Source organism: Aureobasidium pullulans (genome assembly GCF_000721785.1).
Source record: "Aureobasidium pullulans EXF-150 unplaced genomic scaffold scaffold_32, whole genome shotgun sequence".
NCBI lineage: Eukaryota > Fungi > Ascomycota > Dothideomycetes > Dothideales > Saccotheciaceae > Aureobasidium > Aureobasidium pullulans.
The window spans coordinates 187,329-202,737 of record NW_021941052.1 but is presented as its reverse complement, the minus strand read 5'-3'; the positions used below and the strand labels follow the sequence as shown (position 1 = coordinate 202,737).

The following is a 15,409-nucleotide window of genomic DNA, read 5'->3' as shown; positions in this document are numbered from 1 at the left end:
CTCTGCTAGACTCGGTGTCAGAAACATTGATGGTAGACACCCTAGCAGCTATTGTCCTGAGCGGTATACACGTTTTGTGAAAATAATGTGTTTAGTGGATGAAGTTGGAGCCAAAGCACATTCGTGTGCTGTTGGGTGTAATTACAGCTTGCAGCAACACGGAGGCCGGAGGGTGTAGATAAAGTGATTGGCAGGCAGTCTTGAGTGAAAGAGACTGTCGAATCAAGGTGTCGAGTGAACGTCGATTAAGAGACGAAGCGACATTGATGTTGGTGCATTGCAAGATTTACTCACCTCGTATGGTCAGGTTGGTCGAGATGATGTTGCTTTTGTGCAAAACTTGATCGCCTTCAGAAAAGACGGTCTTCAGAACGGGCAACGCGGCTGTTGAAAATACAAAAAGGACATATATGGGTAAGAGCACGAAATGATGAAGGAGCGAAGTCGATCGACTCTCGAAAGGTCTTTGATCATGAATAACATATCGAAGTCTTCTCACTTGGACACACACACCTTGAGCCTCCAAAGCGAGTTACGTCCGACCAATCATATGACGCCTCGCTCACTAGCGCGACATCTCGAAAGCCGACGGCTCCACCCGGGCTTCTCGACGTGGCCCGAGAGTGCTTCGAGCATTCAAAGGAGATAAATGCAAAAACGGCTCTCTGCAGACCGCATTTTCCAACCTTCCTGTTTGCTGTGGTAAACGAGTCGGCGGTTTCAGAGTCACAAAACACTTTCCCGTATCAGTTGTATATCCACCGGAGGCGTCGAGCAATCGCTTTCTTCTCACGACTACACCTATCTCAGAACATCAACGTATGTTGTTAACAGCTGCATGTATGCCTTGGTCTAGCACAGGTGGGAAACAACAACAGGCTCAGGCTGACATGTTTCTGTTGTGCATTGTCCTAGCCTCAAAAGCCGAGCGAACGACAGGCACACCACTAAATTCACTCGTTGAAGAAAAGAACTCGAAATGAGATTTCTAGTAATGACTTGAAGCTGGGAACAACCATTCAAAACCGAAATTAAAGGCAGTTTCAAAACGTTGTCCAACACAATAGAAACACTTGAGATGAGCGAAATCAATTTCTCCGCGCTATGTACCGAGTCCTTTTGGACATTGTGAATTAGAAAAGCAAAAGCGTCGTGACCATCGTGTATGGCCGCCTTGACTGCAAGAACGGCCGGGATATCATCCTACTCTGTCTAGGCGACAATTTTATTGCTCCTCGGGGTCCTCTGGTTGATCGAAGAGGAAGTTGGCTGCGAGCTCCTCGTTCTTGTCACATGCGAAGTAGGCCTGGATGACAAGATCTCTTTCGAAACCAAGACGGCAGAGCTATTGAGTTGGTTAGCAGACGAAGAAAAATATAGACGGAAGGCGACCCACTCTTTCGATGGCTTCTCTCTCCTCTTCAGTAACGCTGATGGCCTGGGCACCGGCGGGCAGAGCGGCATCGTCGTCAACATCCTCAGCGAGAAGCGACATGAAGGCTTCGGGATTTTGGCCGATGAGCTGTGCGATCTGGGGGTTACCAGCAGCAACTTGCTGAAGGATGGGCTCCAGCATCTGAGGCTGAGCCTGAACGAGCTGGCGAAGTTGCTGGAACTGGGGGTTGTTTCTAAGGAACTCCAGAGGATCACCACCTGCACCAAGTCCAGTTTCAGCACCCTGAGCGGGTTGAGCTGCGCGGGCGGCTCCACGACCACCGCCTTGACCAGCCTGAGCGGCGGCCTCGAACAAGTTGACACCCTCTGCTTCACCACCAGTAGGTTGCGCAGCAGCGGGGGCTGAGGAAGGGGTCTGGCTTTGTCTGGGAGCGGCTTGCTGGTTCTGCTGTTGCTGCTCCTGCTCACGCAGAGCACTCTCGGGGATGCCGTTCAGAAGGTACTCGACGGCACGGTCGGGGTTGAAGAAAGCAGCGCGCATGGCACGGTCGATTTCGGCGCGAGGGAAACCCATGGCCTCCATGTTAGAGATGGCCGAAGCGCGCTCCTCGCCAAGGGTCAGCGCTGAAGGATCGTTGAAGCGGCCACCTTCATTTGCGGCGGCGGGAGAGGGGGTAGCAGGGACGGGAGCAGAGGTGGAGGTAGAAGACGAGGTCGGTGCTTGAGGAGCGGCAGGGGTTGCGGCCTGGGCGGCAGGAGCTGGGGTTGCGGGCGCTGAGGGTTTCGAAGGAGCAGCCTTGGGCTTTGTTACGTATTAGGCGCCTGTCTTTGAGAAGCAGATTTGGGGGAGAAGACATACCTTGGACGTCATGCAGACGATGAAACCCTTCTCCTCGATCTTGTACGACTCAACTGTCTTGTCGTCTTGCAAGATCTTACCCGAGTAGATGAGCTTCTGTGTCGACGGCTCCCAGCCCTTCTCGGACGAGATCTTTGACTTGACTTCGCCGATCTGAGAAGAGTTAGTTCATGGCATGTCTTGATATTGTAAGATGGAAAAGCGTACCGTCTCCGAAGGCTCGGCCTCGATAACGAACTTCTGCTGCTTGAGATCCTCTGGAGTGTCTGTTAGTGGGGGCGCTTCTGAGGATGAGGCACGACTTTTGCAGAGCACTTACTGAATGTCAACTTCATCGTGCTGTTTCTTGTCTTTGTGGGTTTCGGTGATTCGGTTTGTGGTGTTTGGATGTGGCAGATCCAAAGCGAGTTGACAAGAGTGATAGAAGCGGGAGTTGTATGAAGACTGTGGCAAGCTGGACACGAGGGTTGAGCTTCGAGAAAGCCGCCCGCAGAGCGTCATACAGAATCGCTTGGCACTTCATCACCTTTCACTCTTCTGCAACAGCTTTCACAGTCTAACATGCTCTGCCTTTCTCTACCCGATGACCGAGCCCAGACAGTCTCGCGTCGTCGCAATCAAAGATTTCTAGTCACTTCCGTCTCTTTTGCGCTCAATCCTTCTTGCCTCCCCGTGTGCTAAAATCTGTCACGTCTAGCCATCTCACGGCCACGCCTAGGGCCGCTTGGACTGTAGAAATGCACAATGTTTTCAGCATTGGTCCGGCCGTCCGTAGAGAGTTCCTAACTGTCGCACTCTTAGTGGACAGCTGCACTGATCTTAAAAACATTGTGCATTTCTGCAGCATGCGCGTGACAAAGTTCTGCACACGGGGAGGTGTCTTCAACTGTCTTACAATCCTTATGGATCCTTCTTGCTCCTCATCGCCCCCTCACTTCCTGATATGCTCGACCCAGCGCGTGCAGAGCCGTGTAACGCGAATACACGATACTATTGCCATGCGGAGGGCCCAGAGACCAGACACTTGATGCATGAGGTGGAGAGCACCCCTGGATGTTTGAGATGACTTTCTCTCAGTCAATGCAACAATATGCTACTAAGTTTATGCTTCCTGATCATGTCCAATCACCGCACCACAACTTGTACAGGCACAAGAAGGCGGTAACATCGGAATTTCGCTTCTTATCCCTACTTCGAATAGCTTCATGAGAATGTTTCCAGGCTCCATCATGCAAGCTGAGCCAGTCGTGCCAACTAGTCAAGGCCTCCACTCTACTGCACGTGCGACTAGGAAGAGAAAAACCCTCCGAGACTTCGTACCACCTTAAGGCCCCTCCTCAGCAACAACTGCTATCGCACTCCTTGAGCGTCATCCTCATCATTCATCCTCGAATGGACGGCCTCGCGGTTTCAAGAAGCTTGTCAATCTAAGGGTCCTCTGTGACGTCGATCAGTATATCGATATTGCACGTCGTGAGCTTCGCAATAATAACCAGATGTTGTCGTACATCTTGCACCACTATGCATTATTACTATTCTTCCGTGTATCGCACAAGCCTTTGTGTGTTGCAATTTCGATTGCCCGCAACCCGCGATTTGGCTTTGCAAGGCAGCCCCACCTCAGACCTGTCAAAGCTGACTGATGACTGCTCAGAAGCTTCGTCCTCGCCGACATGTTTGACGGCAGCTCTCTACCAGAGCCTCTCGTGTCATCTCGAGACTCCCCCTCTCTCCTGCATGCAACACAAAGTTCAAAATAATAAAAGCGCGGCAACTCGCAGCTGCACTTGTCTCGCGCCGTCTGTATTCTGGGCGCCGGACTGGGACGGTCGATTGCTCAATGCTCGCCATCTAGAAGAGGTCAAGTTCGCGGCTGAGCGCGTCCCCCATGCTCAACCATGGCGTTTGGTAGCGAAATGCCGCCGCCGATTGCTAACCACGGCATGGTCAGCCCCCAGAACCCGGATTACACAGGCGCGCAATCCGGAAAGACCTTGTTGATGATCGCAAACAACAACCGAGCGTGTGTTGATGGCTTGCTGCCGCCTTCTATGTGATCATCCTTGGAAAAATTTAGATGAGCATCTCCATCCTTGCCCGCAGTGACTCTCCTTACATATACTCCGTCCATCCTCTGCCTTTCAGGCCTTTTGTCTTTCTTTTTTTGTCTTGATCATCACCACTCCCCCGGACCACTATCGATTTCATGCATGAAACCGTGCAAGGGCTCGGTATGATATTCTAGCGTACATCCCCGACGACCGAGAATCCTTGGCTGCATACACCACACAACGTTCATGCTTGAGGCTCGAGGCTTGCGCACACAGTCAATCTCGTGTCATCCTGCATCTTCGTTTCTCGTCCAGCTTACAATCACCGTTTCACCTCTTCTTCCCTTCCTTCGTTATCCGTTTCAACATCGACAGCTTCGAGGGACATTTCGAACCTTAGGAGCACCCCGAACCTGGATACAGCATTTCATCAGCCATTGACAGAAGCATTGAGGTTTCATGCACAATTGAAACAACTGAAACTTATTCTTCCATCTTCATTCCTCCAAAAAAGATCTCTTGCTGGTCCAACAGTCTCATCGACACCCTCAAGAGGCATACAACACTCATTCTACCTAACACGACACTCATTCGCGGGACACTAACTTCTTCGCCATGGCTCTAATACAAAGAGACCCGGCATGCATTCTCAGCTGCCTCGCAGCCTGCTTCTCCACCACTGCCCTTGCCACTTTCATTACATTGTTTGCAGCTTCGGTACTGGTACCTACTCCTATACATATGCATGCATTGGCCGCTGCTGTATTTGACATACTGGCGATTGCAATTCTTTTCGTATTCGTCGTCTTTTACACTTGCACTGCCCGGAATCTGCAATCTTGGAAATGGACTCTAGCCACTGCAATTCTGTTGCCGTTCACTGTCGCCATGATTCTTTCCATTTATGTTCTCGGCTGGATGTACAACAATCTACCTCTCATCAAGACACATGGTCCGTCAGAGCACCTTGGATCTATGGTTGCTGCCGCTCTTGCAATGTGGGCATTCTCGCTCATCTCTATTGGCGTCTACTGCATCCTCTACAGAAGACAAGGATCTTCGTTGCCGGATTCTGTCATCTTCACCTCAGATCCCCTCCGAAGTTACGTTGACGTTGCTGAGCACAAGACCCATGCCCTCTCCTTGAACACACTCTCGCCCTACACACCTAATTTCAACCGACCAGTATCAACATTTTCCGATGTTTCCGATCAATCGACGGGCATCAAGTCTAGCGTTCGTAACTCTGTTCAGCAGTTCCTCCGACATGGCAAGAGTACAAAGAACACGCCGAAGCAATCAAAGGAGAGTTCGCGCTCGGACTCGACCTCAGAACGTAGACCCTCCGACGGTTTCGAAACTTGGAATGTTGCTACTCCTACTACAGTGGAGCCGACTAGTACCCTATCAGCATTGCGCACCGCACAGTCACACCGACTTGAGACCATCCCTGGCAGCAGACCAGTGTCTCCCGCTTACCCCCTTGACGGACCTTTTCCTGAGGCGAGCGAAGAAGACGAGGAGGCCGACGAAGTACCCGAATCGCCTGCCTTTCCTCCATTTGCACCTTCTCTGAATCGCCGCCCATCGAACCAACAACTCAACCAGGACCAGTCACATATTCATCCCTTGTTCCGCAGCGACAGTCCTGTTCCTTCCCCAGCTGCGTCCCCTGGCACCATAATCACTTCATCACCATTCGCTGGCCAGGTCGTGAGCCCAAGTGATGTCGCTTTTGGATCTCGCAGCCGTAAAGGCTCTGCGTTGAGTTCGCGACCTTCCAGTCCCAACCCCAGTCTAGTCCGCGCTGCTAGTGCGCTCAGCCTCAGCAGACCCGCCAGCTCGCGGAGCATCAGGGGCCTTACTGCACAGCAGTCTCAAAGACCGCGTGTAGTCATGAGTCCCAGTCTTGGTGACTTGAGAGCCGAGCACGACAAGTTCATCACAAAGCCAAGACCGGCGCTGCACAAGCGTGAACGATCCGCTTGAGCTCTCAATATGGCCCTTTCCTATATGTTCTCATTTGAGTTATCACTCTACTCCTCAGATCAAGCGGGCTGAAAAGAGTGGAACTTCTCACGATATAACGTCTCCTCTGTCACATCTGTTTCTTCTGCGCAGAGGACTTGTCCTCGCGCATACATTTACCCGATTCTGTCCCTTTCACCGATATCCCCTGAGCGACTTATGCTTCTCCTTTACTTTTAGTGCTTCTATAAACGAATCTCCTCTGTTCTTTTACACTCCTTTCTGCCTCACAACATAATGAGCCATGGATTTCTATAACAAAAGCATACTTTCACACAAAATTCCAATGGTCGCACGCGACCGTCATTTTAACCAAAGCAATCTCGTTGATATGCAGCAACGGCCGCCGGTCGTTTTGGAAGTTGGCGGCCCGTTGAACCTTCGTCCCTTCCCGAGCGCAAACTTTAAAGTCGTAAATGGTTTGGGACGCCTGACAAGAAACGTTCTTGCGTGCAACCAGCGCGTCTTGTCAAATTTCGACACTGCCCGTGTCGCTGCGCAAAGATGTTCGGTTCGGATGATGGACAGATTGCGACTTTTTCTCACTGAGCTGTGGTAGATTTGAGACATTGGGGTGCGGTGTGGGAATGTTCATCAGTGCTTCTTTGCGCTGTACCGGATCTTGGGTTTGCTATTGCTTGATCCATTGTTTGTTTTGTTTTCTTTGCCATTGGGAGACACATTGATATGTACGGAGTTGACATGGGTATGCATACCTATCATTCTCCTCGAGCTCGAGCTACGGACTTTCAGTGCATTCAGCAAAGGTCAAACATCGCGCATGAAACGTTGGACAACGAGGACAGTTAAGAAAATGATACCGGGCGCATGAGGATTCACTATGCAGCAGGTGTCAACGCGCAGCAGAACCTCTCTGGATGATCCTCCATAACATTGTGCATTTTGATAGCTAGGTTTCCAAGAGTGCTTTGTGATTCGAGCAGCTGCATGCGCCTCAGCTCCCGCAGAAGCGACCTTCCAGAAGCCAAGACTCGAGCTTTCTCTTTCTGTACGGAGTGCCAAAACAATCATCCCGACAAGAAGTTTTCATCGCTGATCCCCATCGCAGACACATCGTATGCAATCTATGATGGATACCAGGTCTTTGGATCACGAGCAAGACTCCGCAGAGCCTTACGCGTTCGCCCTTCACTTCGTCTAAGAGCTCCGCCATTGCGGCATCTCGGTCCAGCCCTCAATCTCGGAACAACATCTGCCACAATCTACGCGAAACAGTCCGGGGTGGGGATCTCAGTCGATCCTATCTACCACCACGCGAGACAGAAAAGCGACTCTTATTGTCCTTCACGGGCCCGTCGCCACTGACGCGTTTGACGGCTTTGTTAATAAAAAAGGCTTTCGATAATGTCAGGTACCGCTTGACCCGCTCCGCTCGAGCTGGCTGCTTCCTGCAATGCACATGCGAGCCACATTGGTAGGGCTATTGATTGCAAACCAGGTCGCTGTTGTTGCGTCTGCAGGTTGATATATGTTGCAGCTTCTGCTATCTCGACGGCTTGCCTATCAATGCAAGCCCATGCCCTTACCATGCGCTTCTACGCGCTTTACGTTGCCGGCATTCACCAACTTGCCCGACTGTCCAAAGAAGTTTCTTGCCGAGTTGAGTCTCTGTTGCTCGTTACATGCCGCTGCGTAGCTATGAGAAGACACAATCGTTTCCATATCGGCACAACCAGCCAGTGAGAGCAGTCATCGCACTCGCTCCCAGCAGATGGGACTGCAATGTCAGAAAGACTCTGCATTTGATATCTCCAGCCCAGCGGGGCGTCGAGGACGGAGGTTCTGCGTCCCATGCACAATCACATGCGTCACCCACTCTTGCCATCCTGTATAACCAATCGAAAGGACTTGACAATTTCTTGGATGCTGATCGCTCCAACAGTGAACCGGTGCAGCACATCGGAACGGATCACGACGTGCAGACGATCGGCTGCGCGGCCATATTATATCTATGTGCGCGCCAAACAGACCGCGAAAAGAGGGTGTGTTTGCGATATGGAACTTGGAGACCAATTCTGAGCTCGGGTGGTAAGCTCAGGAAGGGAAATGGCAGATTGTTGGCTATCACGCTTGGGCTACCGGACTCCATGAAGTTCTACTGACAGTAGATGGTTCTAAGGTCGAAAAGTAGTTCTCGAGAAGCAAGGACGGGTTGTACTATTCTTGTTGTTGACGAATCCCCGTGAGTCACGGGTTGAGTTGGGCTCATTGAGCATGTTTGAGAAGACTGTGCTGATTTTCAACATGGCTACGCCCACTGCCATTGATAGCTGTAGCTATGCACAGTAGGCAAACGCGATGTCTGATGAGAGCTCCCAGTACAACCATTCTCAGTGGACAGCTCTGCAAATCTCAAAAGCATCGTGCCTTCTGACGGTCACAATCACTTTGAGTCTCGCGAGTAGTGGTGTCGATTGTGGTGGAACAAACCCACACAGTCATGTCCGCGTAGAGTCATCATCATCGGTGACTCAAAGTCGAGGTATAGCTTCTGGAGTTTCAAGAATGTAGCTGCATACGCATCGCCCTTCAAAAAAAATCCCGACATCAACTTCATCACCAAGTCCGTCCCACCACTACTTAACAGTCCACCGAGCCTATCACCAAGGACAATATGTCTCTCACCAAGAGTTCAGAAAAGCCGAGCGCAATCGGACAACTCCACCAGACTTGATCCTGAGCATATCAGATCATCTCCCCATTCACGGCGTCGCATGTATGGCTCTCACATGCAAAGATATGTTCCTTCGCAACGATTACCTCAACAATATCTGGAAGCGCCACTTCTCGTGCAAAAAGGCACTTGATCAAGATGACTACCTGAAGGTTGTTCGTCCGGACCTGATCAGCTTAGAGCGCTTGGAACTTCTCGAAGTTTTGCTAAAGGAGCGCCCTGGCTTGGCCGTTTGTGACTACTGTCAGAAGATGCGCCCTCGCCGCAAATTGGGAAAGATTTGTCCTGGTCGCCCTGGCATCTTCGACCCGTGGTATCGACTTTGTGGCTGTCAGCCATTCGACCCGGACGCTATGTATCTGAACTACAGTGTTTGGAGAATATATCTGTCATTTGAGCATTTCAGACAGATCATGTACCGACGTCGTCTCGGAGAAGCTCATGGCTCCGCACCAGAAGTCATTCCAGCCAATTCCGACTGGCGACTTCAGACTTGCGCTCGCGATTATCGGACGGCCTGGATGGAGAAAATCGAGATGAAACCTCAGTTTGTGGGTCGCAATCTTGTGCTACATGTCACCCAGCGCATTCTTCTCAGCCGAAAATACCTGGCGTCTCTCAACTCTCGAGGACTAGACAGATCACACCTGATTGACCTGTTGACCACAAAAAGGATTAAAACCTGCCACTGCCGAGACCCGGCCAACGTGGCGGAGCTCAAAGCACGCACTGCATCACTCTTGGACATGGATAATGACAGCACTTTCGAAGTCGTCCGCGAAGGACCCAATGTTGAGAAATGTGCAAACTGTCTTACGGAGTTTATACTCGACTTGCACCGACACCCACATCAAGGAGTCCTCGAACTCACCCTGGATTCATGGACGGATCTAGGACAGTGCAAGCATACATTCAGCCCGGAATGGCTGACTGCCCAGTCATGCACTAGTGATGCATACACCTATCGCCAGGTCTGTCATGCAATCGTCACCACTGTCCGATTTTTTCCCTACCCCAGCCAGCAGATGCAATTGACAAAAAGCGGAAGCGCCATCGACCACCCGTCTCTCGCCGACTTCAACAATACGGGTTATAGCAGCAGACTTGCCCCCGAACCGGTCATCCATCCTGCCATGACCGCATTCAGAGATTTCATGCAAGCTGTAGGCGTCAAGCTTAAGGATCAACTCATCAGCGTTGCTAGAGCTATGGGTCCGGCGATATCCGCTGGTGTTCTCTTGATTCTCTTCCTGACCATCCTTGCTGTTACGGGATACATTTTCTACAGATCTTGTTGCTGGATCGGGATCATAGAAACCGCTGTGTTGGCAATGTGTTTGATTACAGGCGTGTACTTCCGCCTGAAGAGGTACTGGATTTGAACAAAAGACGATGCGTAGTGCGAGTAGCACGTTTTGAATGGAATGCTATATGGGGTAGATAAAATGAAGATATTGGCATATTGAGGCAATACACATGGCGAAGACATATTTGTGCACAGGTGTAGTGACAGAAAAGTGCAAAAAGTACGTTTGTCGACAATAAAGATGGCATTAGATCGGATATATCATGAAACAGAAGCGACAATCTGCTAATAGTCCATCAATTGCAACTTCTTTCCAACCTTGTTCCTCGCCGCAGCCTTTTGACTAGGCTTGATGTTGCCGCCTTGCTCCTGCTTCAGCGCTTGTAATAGCATTCCAGCATCGAAGAAGCCATCTATGAGACTTGTCAGCATCATATTGCATATAAAAGGATGTGTTAAACTTACAGCCACCTAAACCGTCATCGTCGCTGACCTGCTCACTCTCCATGGCGGGTGTTCTAGTACCATCAACAAGCTTGCCACGAGACTTCAGTCTAGCACTCTTGGGCCTTGCTTTTGCCTTCAGCTCTTCGACTTCTCGTGCACGGCTGGCGAGCTTGTCGGTGTTTGTGCCTCTTCTTTGTGTCTGTCGTAGGACTTTCCTCATCTCCAAGAAGTAGCTTTCAATGGCATCGATGTAACGCTTCGTTTGACGATGCTTGGAAGATGCACAAATACTAACGCTACCATCTTTGATGATGTAGCCGATACCGAAGCCATCGCCTGAGGTGGGTCCGAATCCGAACTGACGCAGAGAAGGGTTGCCGCAGTTGGACGTAGAAAGGATGGTGGTGTTGAGTCGGTCCCAGCCACCGTCGGCAAACAAAGATGGCATGACACCAGTATTGGTTTGGACTCTGTTCATCGAGCTTCGAGAGCTGTCATCGTCACTCATCATATCGGATGAGTTCCCGTCTAGGTTGTCACCACTGTCTCCGTTCTGACTCAAAATTTCCTCATCACCATCAATCATTCGTTGCCAAACACAGAACAAGGCATAAAGATGTCTGTCTTGTCCTTGAGCTTTGGCACACTCTTTTGTGATCTCGGTGTGCTTTTGACAAGCTTTGCGCAACGCTTCGACTTTCTTGGAAGGCGGGTTGTCTCCCCAGAAGAGTTTGACGAATTCGGTAGACTCATCAGTGACTGGTCGAATAGCTTCGGTGCGGCCGTGGAAGAAGACTTTGGTCATGGCTGGTTCGTAAACACACTCCATCCTTCCGTACAGACCGTAGTAAGCTGCCTGGAAGGCCATCTGAACGAAAGCATCTGGAGAGAAGCCCATGCTGGTCATGAAGTTCTTGCCATACTGCATGAACTCAAGAGTTGCGAACTCGTTCTGCTGAATGAGGTCTGCAAGACGAGTCTCGGCGAATCGAACGGCTGTGGAGACTTCTGGCAGCATGTCCCATTCCAATCTGTGAGGTGTCGTCGAGACGTCGCCGAAGCTGTTTGGATCTCGCTTAGCAGGATCGGGTGAGTCGGATGCCCAAAGCGAGGGTGCTTTGCCGTTAATAGTACGAGCGAAGCGAAGAATGGTGTCAGTGTAGACGTCAGATGCGAAACGTAGGACTGTATGACCGTCTACACCTGTGTGTTCGAAGTTGATGCCCGCACTGCCGTTCTTGCAGACGATGAGTTGCAGCTTGTCATACCAACGGTTGGTACATGTGCCAACTTGCAGACCGTCTTCGATCTGAGACGTTCCGCAGAGCATGTTCATACAGAGATCAGCGCCGGACTTTGGCTCTGTGTAGTCGAGACACAGAATGAAAAGAGCAGAGTCGACGATGTTGAGGCTGTCAGAGTTATTTGAGCCTTCCTCTCGTGAGAGGACGTCGCGAAGACTGGACCAGATCTTTCGATTCTCGGTGCTGAGTACTCCGACAGCGTTTCTTGCAAATTCCTGGATGGGTATCTGCTGAGCATCATCCACAATAACTTGCAGATTCACAGTGATGTCCTTCTCGGTCATGATCAGGTCGTTATTGTCGTCCAGCACATCGAACCAGTAAAACTGGCCGCGCACCAGAACGACAATGTGCTTGGACGAAGGATCTTGACCGATCTGGCAACCGTTTTCGGTGGGGATGCGAGCGGTGCCAAACAGGCGCGAGTATTGGTACATGTCCAGAGGTTGACCTCGAATGGTGTCTGGCTCCAGCTCTTCCTTCCTCACAGCTCTCACAAATGAGAGTGCAGATATGACAAGCGATGCGGCGCGGGTGACTTGGTTGTTTCGGGCGGGTGTTGGGTCGTCTTCGAGTAAGAAGAAAGGATTGAGGTTAAGAACGACGGGGTTGTCGAAGTTGAGGTATGAGTCGTACCCTGAGAAGTGTTAGCTTTGACGAGGCTGAGAGTGCAAGACACATACAAAACTGTTCGATGTAGCTGGACTTTCCCGAGGCATACTTCTTGAGCTTCTCCTGCAGTTCAGGTCCCTCTGCTCGGAGAAACTCTTGGACAGCAGCTTCGGATTCTGCATGCTCTCTGGCTGATTGCAAAGGTCTGAGAGATGAGAGATACTTGGTACAAGACTTGTCCAGGTCCGGGATAGGAAGCTTGGGCAGCTTGTCTTGAGATGCGAAAGTGACACCCTGAGTAGCCATGGCGGCCTTCTCGCTTTTCTGCGATGCGACAGGCAATGACTTTCCAGTCTCCTTCGAGGCAGAGTTGGAGCGGTCGAACTCTGGAGGAACGGATCTTGGGGGACTCGACGAGGAAACAACCTTGTCTAATGAGGTCGAGGTATTGGTAAGTCTTCTGGCAGTCATGGCGATCATGTGTCAGTTCAAGTGTACAAGGGTGAGATGGTCGTCGAGATGGACAGGCCACGAAGAGCGGTGCGGAAGAAGTAGTGGCAGTCTTGTAGACAGTAGGGTGGCATTTGAGGTGGGCTAGAACAGGAAGAAGGCGAACAAGAGGGAGGGCTGGCGAAGTTGATACAGTTATATCGACGTTATCGCATGTGACAGCATCATGCAGGGTCCGCAAAGGATAAATGGAGGGGCACGTCTTGACAGCCGCTGCTCCGGCTCTTTGGATCATGAGGGGAACCAAAACGATGCAATTTATGGGCTCGCCAGAAATATGCCTTTGGCTGGCAGTTTCGGTTATTACTCACCTTGGAAACACAAATGGCGGATCAGTGGAAGACGGAAAACTGCTTGTACATGCACATGCATGCACTTGTGGAGATTCTGAGGCTCTTGCTGGTATCGGAGAAGTCACCTCGGATGACCACGGTGACGCGGGCCCAGACCGACAATCTGGAGAAGTTGCAGCCAGGCACGGGCCACACAAAGCCGGGGAAATGGAAGACGCGTGAGAGTCGCGGCTTCTCGAACAAGCAAAGAAGTTTTGACAACAAGCCCGAGGTCAGCAAGAGGAGGAAGGAAGTCAGCCATGAGTGATATCATCCAGCTGCTTCCGAACATCGACACGGAGCCATTCGAGAAAGTGCTGGAACGACTGGAAAAGGCCAATATCAGCAGCAATGACTTGATGACTCTCGGCCCCGTCGATGTCGCCCGCCGCGCCGACGTGTCTATCGATCAAGTACGCGAACTTACCGCAACCCTGATCGCCCAGCTTCACGCCCAGCTCGGCTTTGACGAGTCCAGGAATGGCCATAGCGAAGAGGAGGATGCTACTGCCAAGTCAGGAGAAGAAGACACAAGACCAACATGGTCGCACATCAGCACGCTGGACGATGACCTCGATGCAGCACTTGGAGGCGGCTTCCCAGCTGGACAAGTCTGCGAGATTACAGGAGAAAGTGCGGCAGGCAAGACCCAGCTCCTCTTGACCCTGCTACTAGCTGTACAACTAGCGCCACCCAAGGGTCTCGGAAAGACTGCTCTGTATCTTTCGACTGAGGCCCCCTTGTCAACCACGCGCCTGAACCAGATATTGACAAGGCATCCGTATCTATCTCTGTTATCGGAATCTGAACGACCATCACTGTCCCGCGTGCAGAGTGCCCAACTACAAGACCTCGAGTCCCAAGACCATGTTCTGCGCTACCAAGTGCCCGTTCAAATCGCTCGAGCCAACGTTGGCCTCATTATCATCGATTCCATAGCCGCAAATTTCCGTGCTGAGTTCGACCGCGCTGGCGCTGCTTCGTCATCGGATGCTCTGGCTCGTCGCAGTCTGCAGCTGACTCAACTTGGCTCTCATCTGCGCGACCTCGCTCGTACCCATAACGTCGCCGTCGTCGTCGCCAATCAAGTCCTCGATCGATTTGGCCCCATCGCTTCCTACTTCGATGCCGCTGTGACTCCCACCCCGCTCTCGCAATCCTCTGTTAGTACACAAGTCTCGAATGCGAACAACAATAATGCTGTTCCACCTCAACTGTCTCAGCAACCCATACAAGTTTTCTCTACAAACGATCCCCTATCGCTGGATCACCAACAACGGTTCTTCACCGGCTGGGGCGATCAGCGCTTTTTGCGTGACCTCAAGACACCATCATTAGGACTGACATGGACAAACCAATTGTCGGCCCGCATCGTGCTGCTCAAGCAACCAATACTCAAGCCTCAAGATTATCTCCTAGGGCCGGGTATGGACATCGTCGGATGGAAACGACATCTCAAAGTCGCCTTCTCAGCTTGGTCGCGTGACAATAACGGGGTGGACGGTGTCGAATTTGAGGTATGCGAAGAAGGCATCAGATCGAAAAAGGCGGATGACAATACAGGCACGAATGAAGCAACGTGACACTCGATGAAGCACTAAACGAATTATGAAACAATTGCATACAGGATGCCAGGACACGGCAGGCTACACATAGAAGTAAAAACAATGACTTTCATTACTGCACATGGATTGAATCACAAGATTGCAACTATAGCCGTCTATAGCAATACACAAGATCGATCCCACCATACTCCCATTCATTCATAGTGTCTCACTTCTTATATATGCTCAACACACTCCTGAATTGCCCGTTCATATCGATGACCTCCAATTATCGGTCAGCGACCATCTGTCGCAATGCAGAATGA

The 15,409-nt window shown here is 51.1% G+C and overlaps 6 protein-coding genes across 6 annotated transcripts; 4 read left to right on the top strand and 2 right to left on the bottom strand.

Moving 5' to 3' along the window:
* Window positions 1-941: 941 nt before the first annotated feature.
* Window positions 942-2,636, bottom strand: M438DRAFT_369426 (UV excision repair protein Rad23). The gene is made up of 5 exons (XM_029908108.1): window positions 2,574-2,636; window positions 2,462-2,511; window positions 2,255-2,407; window positions 1,397-2,197; window positions 942-1,345 (listed from the first exon to the last, which is right to left on the bottom strand). The coding sequence occupies exons 1-5, from the start codon at window positions 2,587-2,589 to the stop codon at window positions 1,226-1,228; spliced, it is 1,140 nt and encodes a 379-aa protein (XP_029755727.1). The 5' UTR covers window positions 2,590-2,636; the 3' UTR covers window positions 942-1,225.
* Window positions 2,637-4,920: 2,284 nt separating this feature from the next.
* M438DRAFT_283609 (uncharacterized protein) lies at window positions 4,921-6,294 on the top strand (the record flags this gene model as incomplete). The annotated part of the gene is made up of 1 exon (XM_029901400.1): window positions 4,921-6,294. The coding sequence occupies one exon, from the start codon at window positions 4,921-4,923 to the stop codon at window positions 6,292-6,294; it is 1,374 nt and encodes a 457-aa protein (XP_029755726.1).
* A 2,260-nt stretch (window positions 6,295-8,554) lies between these two features.
* On the top strand, window positions 8,555-8,969 carry M438DRAFT_146043 (uncharacterized protein). The gene has a single exon (XM_029898938.1). It carries the CDS (start codon window positions 8,653-8,655, stop codon window positions 8,863-8,865), a length of 213 nt encoding a protein of 70 aa, XP_029755725.1. The 5' UTR covers window positions 8,555-8,652; the 3' UTR covers window positions 8,866-8,969.
* A 103-nt stretch (window positions 8,970-9,072) lies between these two features.
* M438DRAFT_359613 (uncharacterized protein) lies at window positions 9,073-10,410 on the top strand (the record flags this gene model as incomplete). Its single annotated transcript, XM_029907350.1, has 1 exon — window positions 9,073-10,410. One exon carries the CDS (start codon window positions 9,073-9,075, stop codon window positions 10,408-10,410), a length of 1,338 nt encoding a protein of 445 aa, XP_029755724.1.
* A 152-nt stretch (window positions 10,411-10,562) lies between these two features.
* M438DRAFT_328067 (carnitine acetyl transferas-like protein) lies at window positions 10,563-13,353 on the bottom strand. Its single transcript, XM_029903192.1, has 3 exons — window positions 12,769-13,353; window positions 10,800-12,722; window positions 10,563-10,747 (listed from the first exon to the last, which is right to left on the bottom strand). Exons 1-3 carry the CDS (start codon window positions 13,175-13,177, stop codon window positions 10,620-10,622), a joined length of 2,460 nt encoding a protein of 819 aa, XP_029755723.1. The 5' UTR covers window positions 13,178-13,353; the 3' UTR covers window positions 10,563-10,619.
* A 446-nt stretch (window positions 13,354-13,799) lies between these two features.
* M438DRAFT_339736 (P-loop containing nucleoside triphosphate hydrolase protein) lies at window positions 13,800-15,122 on the top strand (the record flags this gene model as incomplete). The annotated part of the gene is made up of 1 exon (XM_029904252.1): window positions 13,800-15,122. The coding sequence occupies one exon, from the start codon at window positions 13,800-13,802 to the stop codon at window positions 15,120-15,122; it is 1,323 nt and encodes a 440-aa protein (XP_029755722.1).
* Between the last annotated feature and the right edge of the window lie 287 nt (window positions 15,123-15,409).